Source organism: Gopherus evgoodei, unplaced genomic scaffold, assembly GCF_007399415.2.
Source record: "Gopherus evgoodei ecotype Sinaloan lineage unplaced genomic scaffold, rGopEvg1_v1.p scaffold_90_arrow_ctg1, whole genome shotgun sequence".
NCBI classification, from domain to species: Eukaryota; Metazoa; Chordata; order Testudines; family Testudinidae; genus Gopherus; species Gopherus evgoodei.
Genome location: NW_022060111.1, coordinates 38,748 through 47,980, shown reverse-complemented (window position 1 = coordinate 47,980; position 9,233 = coordinate 38,748). Strand labels below are relative to the sequence as shown.

The 9,233-nt window shown below is 53.6% G+C and overlaps 1 protein-coding gene across 1 annotated transcript; it reads right to left on the bottom strand.

Annotated features, from left to right (window-relative positions):
- Nucleotides 1-713: 713 nt before the first annotated feature.
- On the bottom strand, nt 714-8,873 carry LOC115644120 (cAMP-dependent protein kinase catalytic subunit alpha-like). Its single transcript, XM_030548221.1, is given in 9 exon segments — nt 714-1,125; nt 1,917-2,086; nt 3,136-3,229; nt 3,348-3,443; nt 3,674-3,739; nt 3,741-3,801; nt 4,914-4,996; nt 7,651-7,872; nt 8,751-8,873. Coding segments are annotated over 9 exon segments (1,038 nt in total). The 3' UTR covers nt 714-1,002.
- Nucleotides 8,874-9,233: the final 360 nt, after the last annotated feature.

The window sequence follows — 9,233 nt, the reverse complement described above, 5'->3', positions numbered from 1 at the left end:
CCGTCAATGATGAAGATTCCACCATGATGCTTGGTGAATTGTTCCAAAAGCTAATTATACCCCATTTAAAAATCTTCCCTTTTTTCCCAATGTGAATGTTTCTAGTTTCAGCTTCCAGCCACTGGCTCTCCTTAGACCCTTGTCTGCTAGCGGGACTAGCTCATTATTGCCCTAGGTACTTCGAGACAGGGATCACAACACCCCTTAACTTTCGCTTTAAGAAGCTCCTTGCGTCTCAGCATAAGGCAAGTTTCCCCCCGATTTAATCATTCTCATGGCAACTCTCTCTCCCTCTCCAATTTTTCACCTTCCTTCTCTAATTCTGGGCACCAGACCTGGCCATGGCATTCCAGCAGCTGTCACCCTCCACCCCACCAGACACAGCGATAAAATAACCTCTCCGCTGCTGCTTGCAATGCCCATTTATCCATCAACCAGATGCCACCTTCCCATTTAAGAACAGACACTCATCCCTTTGGGCTTTCAACTCCAGGCGAGCTCAGGTATCATTTATGGCAGTCGCCGATCCCCCCCCCCCCAAGCCACATCCCTGAACTCTTTGAGCCTCTGGGGAGAGGAACAGCTCCCGGCTCATCACAGCAACGACAACTGTCCCCTAGAGCTGAACAGCCCACATGCCACTCTGATTTTTTTTTAAACAAAATTTTATTGGTAATTGTTTCAAATATGTTTACAACAAAGCACACTGTTAAAGAGGAAGTGGAGGCTGGGAGCGGGAGGTTTCCCAGTGAAACAAGTGTTGTTGGAGGACACAGACCTGTTTCCCAGGGCGGGGCGGATAATATCCTCACCCTCTAGATGGGACTTTCAAGCTTCTTTGTGGAAAAGGGGAGTTGGGGGGGCGGTCTAGCCACAGGACTCCCCCTCTCCGCTCCTGACAGCGCTCATGTATTTATAATATATATAATTTATCTATGAAACCAAAATCCAACCCCACCCCCATCTGCTCCACGCGCACCCTTCTTGGAGGAGCCGCTGGTCCTAGAACTCAGCAAACTCCTTGGCGCACTTCTCGAGGGTCGAGACCCGGATCTCCTCCTCATAGTCGTCGAAATTACTCATGTCACCAGGGCCTTTGCACTTTGGTACAAAAGGAGCTTCCACCTGCAAAGAAAGGGGGTGGAGAGGTTGGGAACGAAGTGAGTGATCAACACTTGTATACCCCCCCACACTCCTGGGTCTGCTAGGGGTGCATGATCAGACCCCAACTTTGTAACAAGGCAGGCAAGGATCAGCCCCTACATCCAGCCAGAAACCCTCACACTTTGCAATCATGGAAGGGGGAGCCCATGACCCTGCTTAGGAGCCCAGAATCAGGGCCCACAGCACCCTCCTTAAGAGCCCAGAATCAGGGCACCCAGCACTCTTAAGAGATACAGGATTGGGCCCCTTAGCAACCAGGTGAGGGATGCAGAATCAGCACCTCCTCAAGCAGCCTTTTATCCAGCCAGAATCCCTTCCTCTCACTTTGCAATCAGGGAAGGGCAGGGGGTCATGAGCCCCTTGGATCCCCTACTTGCATCATTAGTAGGGTTTTAATCGGGACCTTCAGCACAGCCCTCTCCCACCTGAGCTGGAGGAATAACACCATTAGCTGGCAGCAGCAGTAGTAGGCTGTTATCCTCAGGGGGTGGAGACAGGACTTTGCTTTTGCCACCAAGTTACAAACAGGTGACTGAGGGCTCCCTACTTTAAACCAATGCTGGGTGAGCATATCTCCCCCTAGTGGGTAGACCCAGCCACAACACCCTACCACAGAGTTCCAGTAATCAACGAGCTCCTAGAGGCCTGGGCGCTGGTGATCCCCAGTTCAATTCCTGCTGATGGAGGCTGCATGCATGTGGAAGTTACCCAGGCTCTCCTCTGCCCACAGCCACCTGCCACCGCCCTCCTACCTTCCTCTGGTAGCTAACCCATTTGTGGTTCTTAATGTTGTTGACCCCGTTCTTGAGGTTGCCAAAACATTTGGTGAGGTCCACCTGCAGCAGGTTCCGGAGCAGGTCCTTCAGGTCCGAGCTGAAGTGAGAAGGGAACCGGACCTGGAGTGAGGAAGAGAGATAGAGGTCTGGCTTTTACCTGCCCTGCCCTCGTGGCTAGATTCATAGATACGCCTAATAATGTGCAGCCCCTAGCACAGGGGGACCTGGGCTATGCCTGGGTGCTGAGGCACTACTGTAATACACCTAGTAATGTACAACCCCTAGCACAGGGGATCCTGGGCTATGCCTGGGGCACCTAGGCACTACCATAATACACCTAATATGTACATCACCTAGCACAATGGGGTCCTGATCCATGACTGGGCTTGTAGGCACTATCATAATGCACCTAATAATAAATAACAAGCCCTTTTAAAACACTTCAGGACAAAGAGTGGTTGAGAAGTGGGGGTACTACTGAGGACTGACACAGGAGCTGAAATGGTTAATTAGCAGTTGCCCCTAGGCTCTTATTGAGCATTTTTCCTCCACAGATCTCAAAGCAGAGTTGCCGCATCACTATCCTCATTTTACATAAGGGGAAACTGAGGCACAGGGAGACGTGACTTGCCCAAGGTCACTCAGCAGGCTGATAGGAGAACCAGGAACAGAACCAAGGCCTGTTGTGTTCCCCACTAGGTTTAAAGCTGACTATGTCCGACACAAGTTCTTGGAGATCCTTGGCAAGAAGGCACTGGGGTGGGCAGAGGAATATTGTGGGCTCTTGGTTACTATGGCGATGAGTGCTCTAACAGCGCCTGGAAATGACTGATGTATTTAAGGAATGTTTAGTCTTGCAACATAGCAGGGTTGTGGATGGTTTTGCAACTCACAACAGTGTATACGAAAACCAAAGGCACCTGTTCCAGAAGTCCCCATGAGAGTTACAGGGAGCACAATGGTGGTGGGGTTGGAGATGGAGTCTATGTGTTCGGGAAATAGGGGTATGTGGTGAGGGAGGCTGCATGTGTGTGGGACACAATGGGGACGATGTCCATGCACTGGAGAATGGGTACGTGGCAAGGGAGGGTCTATATGTTGGGGTGCAGGAGGAATGGGGTACATGACAGCGAGGATGCCCACGTGTTGAGGATTGGGGATGCATGGGAGGGCATGAGCATTTCAGGGGCGCAACGTGTGGGTTGGTCCGTGAAGAATGGGGGGTAACCAGCCGCCATCTCGTAGATGAGGACACCCAGGGCCCACCAGTCCACAGCCTTGTTATAACCCTGCCCGGGGAAAACAGGCCCCAGGGTTACGCACTGAACATTTGAGGGGTGAGGGGAACCACCTGGTGGCCAGGGATCAGCTACAGATCAGGCAGTGGATAGGCCTTTCCCAGCTCACCTTGCTGAGGATGATCTTGAGGGCCAGGTATTCCGGGGTCCCACACAGAGTCCAGGTTCGGCCTTTCACCCGCTTGGCAAAACCAAAATCTGTCACCTGGAGCCAAAACACAGAGAGGGGAGAAGTTGGATCAGCCTGGAGGCTGTGACATCAGGAGGGGAAGGGGGGGAGCAGATGATTGATGTATTCTGTCTGTGTTACATTTCTGGGGATATCTTGGATTTGGGATGGGGATGGCAACAGAGAGAGACTTGGGCAGGGAGATCACCACAGGGAGCCAGGAGCCAGCGCTGAGATGAGGAAGGGGATGGTGGGGGCAGCCTCACCTCGACGTAGCTCTGCTGGTCTAGCAGGAGATTCTCTGGCTTCAGGTCTCGGCAGATAAGATCCAGCAGAGTGCAGATACTCAAAGGTCAGGACGATCTGAGCAGCGTAGAACCGGGCATGAGGTTCACTGCAATGAGGTGGGAGGATACCGTGGGCATCCCGGGCCAGATCTGCCCCCTCTCTGTCAGCCCAGCACCCTCGGCCCCCTGCCCCCCCACCTTCACCTTCCTGACTCCATCTACCCTGGAAACCCCAGGCAAGATGCACTAACTCTTCTAGGCCTGGTGGCCCCATCCAGTGGTGGAGCCAGGTGGAGGGAACAGGGGGAGTGATAAATAAAAAGGATCCACCTGCTGCGACGCTTTCACTCACCCGGAGGTGCTCCGGGTCAGGACCTTCACTCACTCCAGGTGTCCCGCCGCCAAAATGCCACCAAAGACCCGAAGCGAGTGAAGGTCCCACCGCCAAAGATCCAGAGCACCCTCGGGTGAGTAAAATAAAAGTGCCGCAGCGGGTGGTGCCTTTTTTTTTAACACTCCTCAGGTGAGTACGAAGGCACCAGGAAATTGATAAAGCGCCACTTGTGCTCAGTGCGGGAGTGGCAGCTCCCCCGGCTCCCCTCCTAGCTACGCTACTGGCCCCATCTGGCTAACCAGATCAGTAGCCCTAGCACACACATCCCCCCCCATCATTGCTAGACTCCTGACTCCATCCAGCCTGGCAACAAAGGGCAAGCCCCTCCCAGACCAGCATCTCTCCCCTAGCACCAACACACACACCCATGGAACCTCAGCTCCATCCCGCCTGGCCTCATCCAGCCCTCGCATCCCTGGCCACTGACTGTGGCTAATACTGGCAGAAGACCTCAACAGCCCTCCCCATGGGGAATCCCTTCCTGACCAGCCCAGTTGAGGATCAGGTCCACACCCTGCAGCATGAGGATCAAAGTTAGCGTCTCTGCAGATGCTGCTAGTGTATAAAAGGTCTAGTTCTCTACTGAACTAAATCCCAAATCTACAGCTATGGAAACTGTGGCACAGAGTGATTCTCCCCCCTTCCCATAAGGAGTGAATGGCAGAGGCAAGAATAGGACACAGGAGTCCCGACTCCCAGTCCATCTGCTCTAAGTACTAGATCCCACTGTCCTGCCTGAGCCAGGGATACATCCCAGGAGTCTGTTACCCAGCTCTAACCATTAGGGACACTGGCCCCAGGATTGGCTCCTGTGATAGCGCTCACCCGAACCTCCCGATCCGCCGTAGGTGGGAGAACATCTCCCAGCCCAGAATGTATTCCATCACCGGGTACAGACTGGAGTTATTCTAGAAGAAAATGCAGTAGCAACGGAATGCAAGGGGGCTCTCCGTCAGCACCTGCAACACCAGGATGAAACTGCTCCCCACACTCCTGCTCTGTTATTAGCCCCTCCCTTTCAGGGCATTAACACATCTCAAGGGAGCTTGATGCACTGGCCTGGCTTCCACATAGCACACAAAGCAGTGCACCCACTGTCTGAGAGATAACAGCCTACTGCTGCTGCTGTTAGTCCTTTAGCTCAAGGGCCAGAGCGGCTGTGCTGTGGTGCCAAAGGTCCCAAGCACACACCTGCAGTGGGATAAGGGCCGACTTTAGGAAGAGCGGGGTCCAATTCGAACAGTTTCGATGGGGCCCCGGCAGGGATGACTGAAAAAAAAAAAAATTTAAAAAACCCCTTTCATTTCTTCCATGTACTTTCCATGACTATATAAATAATAACAAAATTATATAATACGTACTTTGCGTCATATATTAATTAGCTAATTTGCACTTTCATATTAAGAAAATAATTTATTTTTGACAGTTGTACAATTGATTTTCTTCAATAATGTTTATTTTATTATAAGGTATAAAATATTTCCTTATTCATATAAAATTGCCCCCTCCTCCGCCGCCAGCACCGCCCGGCCCCGTGGAAACAACCCCTCCCCCAGCGCCGCCTGCCCCGCGGAAACAAACCCTCTTTCCCCAGCTCCGCTCCATCGAAACAGCTGTGGGCCGAAAAGAAAGGTTTGAGGAGGCAGGGTGGGAAGAAACAGCACACATAGGGTGACTAGATCACAACAGAATAGGACTTGCCCCCTCCTTGCTCGGCCCCACCATCACACCCCTCTTCACCCCCTAGCCCTCTGCTGGCTAGCTGTGTCCCTCCTAGTCAGTCCCCCACCCACCACTTGCCTCCTTTCACCTTCTCCCTCCCCTGCCAGAATCACCCATGCCTGCCCCTAGAACCCCTGCTGTCTCACTGCTCACCTCTTTGCCCACCTGCCACTTGCCCAACCTGACTTGCCACTCACCCCTTTCCCCCCACCACAAGTATAAAGCCTCATTCAAAGACCCAGGGGTCACTATATTACTGCACACAGCAGTCAATCAATGCAGTTGTAGATAAATCTCTGCATTATGCATTTTTGTATAACTTTTATATGACTTTGTAATATGTTATAGCGGGCCCCTAAGGTAGTATAATTAAGGTAAAAGAAAAATGTCTTTTTGCTAGAAGTAGAATAAGATCTTCCCCACACTTTGTAATCAGTTGCCCTGTTGAATGAACGAGGTGTGAATGAGCAAGATGTGGAAGGCAGCACCTCCAGACAGCTGCAACCCTTGGAGAGGGGCTGGGAGCTAGACCAAGGAGAGCTTTGCCCAGGCTGAGTGGGACGGAGTTTGGGTGCTGGGTGCAGGCTCCGGGCTGGGGCATGGGGTGGGGTGCAGGAAGGGTGGAGTGGTGCAGGCTCTGGGGGGGAATGCGGAGCGGTGGGTGCAGGTTCTGGGACAGAGTTTGGTGGCCGGAGAGGTGGTGCTGGGTGCTGGGAGGATGGGAGGGGAAGGGACTACCATCACATGTGGATTCCTTCCTCCCCTGCTGCCCCTCACCATAGCCTTGGTAGGGGATGGGGCTGCCCCTTGTCCAGTGTTTGCAAGAGTGGTGGCTGGGGGGAAACCCAGTCAAACTCTGGTTTTACTTTTTCATTGATGGGTCACTCTAACCCCTTACAAACCCTTTCCCGCCTCTCTCACCCCCCTTTTCTACTGGGCTTGTTTGATCTTTTCGATGGAATCAGATGAAAACCACAAACCCCAGCAAGAGCAACAGGCTGGAAGACTAGACTGAACCCATCACCCAGCCTAGTCCATCCCAGAGCCCAGGACTCAGGGCAAACGTCCCCCCACCCCCAGGGCACCTGCTTCCACTCCTGGCCTCTCCCAGCACTGCCAGTGATTCTGTGTGGCTGCATCGGGTGGGATTTCAACTGGAACCCACTCCCCTGCTAAATTCAGCCCTGTTTTGTGACCACTCTGCACCAAGAACACCTTCCTTCCCTGCCCTAGAGCTGCTGGATGGCTAGAAAGCTGAGATGGGCATTTGATTGATCTGGAATATTATTGTGCCCCCTCCAAAAAAAAACTTAATGTCCACACAGCTTGGGGGGAGGGGGCTGTCCCCTGCCCCAGCCAGTCTATTTTATTGTTGCAGGGCAAACAAAGGAGCCAGAGTTTAATGGAAATATTCAGCCCCTACAGCACTCTTGCAGCAGGGGAAGCAGAGTTGATGAGAAGGGAACTGGTTTGGATAGGAGCCCCCATCCCCTTCCTTTGCAAAATAATTTGGGGAGGGGAATCAGATCAAACCGTGCCTCAGTTTCTCCTCTCTTTGGGGGGGAGATAAAAGTCTCAGCCTGCCGTGTAGCAGACCTTTCGCATTCTCCCCTCTTGATGTATTTGATTTCCATGTCCAAACCTCCCTCTCTCTCTCACCTGGAATTCATAGCACTCAGTACTGGCTTGGGGCTTTCTTCCTGGGCCACATGATCCCAACTTTAGTTTTGAAACAGAAACAGACAGGCACGAATTCACCCTCAAACAGCAACACCACTGAAAACCACAAAACCAATCCAATATTACAAACCTATGGGGAATCACAGGGTCAAACACTCACTGTTGGAAGCACCAGTAGTTGCTCAGGTGAGCGAGGTCCACTGCAGAGATTCCTGTCTCCCACCGGACCAGAAGCCCCCTTGGCATCTCCTCCAGGTGAGTGCCCGGGGGAGGGGAGGGGAAGGCTGCAAAGCACCTGTGCCTTCTCTCCCCCTTCTCCCTCCCCACTCCTAACCTGCGCTGCCTCTGACTCAGCCCTCTGCCGGCCAGTGTTTCTCCTTGCCTAGCAGCAACAGCTGCTGCTTCCAAGAGAGTGCAGAGCTTTGCTTCAGGCAGGGACGCTGCCCGATTGGCATGGGCCCCAATTTGGTGGAATCGGTGGAATCGGCCTAAAGCCGACCCTGCACAAGTATGTACAGATGTTTCCTTGGCACGGTCTGGAACTGAACTGGCTACAAATCGAGAGAGTGGACCCCCGAGAAGGGCTGTAACACTGGAAGGGGCACCCCCCCATGGACCGCATGGGGCCATGAGTGGGCACAATCTGTGAGTCCGTGACAACATGGCAGCAGAGGATGGTTGGCGGATGCACTCTTAGATGGTTGGCAGGAGGTGCAGGCGCTTTGCAGTGAGTGGCTGCCAGGAACAGAACAAGGGTATTGAACGGAACCAGCCTGGAAATGGCCTATAACCAGCTCGGTAAGAGTGACCTGGCATGTCTGTGCAGGGAAAGAGGGCTGAGTGTGAGAAGGCTCACTAAGGAGCAGCTGATTGCGCAGCCTGTAGAGAATGACCAGTCTGAGGAACAGGTTCCAGACCCCAGGGGGCCTGCCGGGGTGCTCGGTGAGCTGGGGAGTAGCCGTGGGGGCACCCCCAGTGACTGGGAGGGTGTCAGACCTGACTCCACAGTCAGCACAGGGAAACCCCAGTCAGGTTCCTCCCTAGAGGAGCTGCATAAACTAGAGCTGGAGCTGAAAGCAAAGGAGCTGGAGTTGGACCATGTAGAACAGCGGAAGCACGAGTTGGAGATGGACGAGAGGCGGGCCAAGAGGGCCTGCCAGGGGGTAAGTGGAGAAGGGCCCCGAGACTCCAGTGGTGTGTGGAATCTAGACACCAAACTGCTGCCCCAGTTCAAGTGGGGGTGGGGATATTGATGCCTACCTCACAGCCTTTGAGAAGGCCTGTGATCTGAACCAGATTGACCCCGCAGACAGACTCTGCTGTCTGACCCCCCTGAGGGGCCCCAAGTCCAGAGCGCCCGTACTCAATCCACCAGGTGAGCATGGGACAGGCCCTGGGGGACAATCAGCACATCATCTCCATTGAGGTGGGGAGCAGGAGCGTCCAGGGGTGCCGGGACATAGGTGCAGAGGTGATGCTGGAACGGTCCGAGGTGGTGGACCCAGACCAGCTGGTGCCCGATGCCTACATGACCCCGAGGGGAATGTTCGGGCCCCCCGTCAAGGTGCCTGTAGTGAGGATACACCTGAAATGGGAGGCTAAGGAGAGACCCAAAGAGGTCGGGGTGCACGATCACCTGCCTACCGAGGTGCTAATGGGTAATGACTTGGAGAATGGCCGGATGGCACTGGGAGCGCCCTGGTCCTTACCCAGAGCCAGAGCCAATGAGGGACATGGGACCTC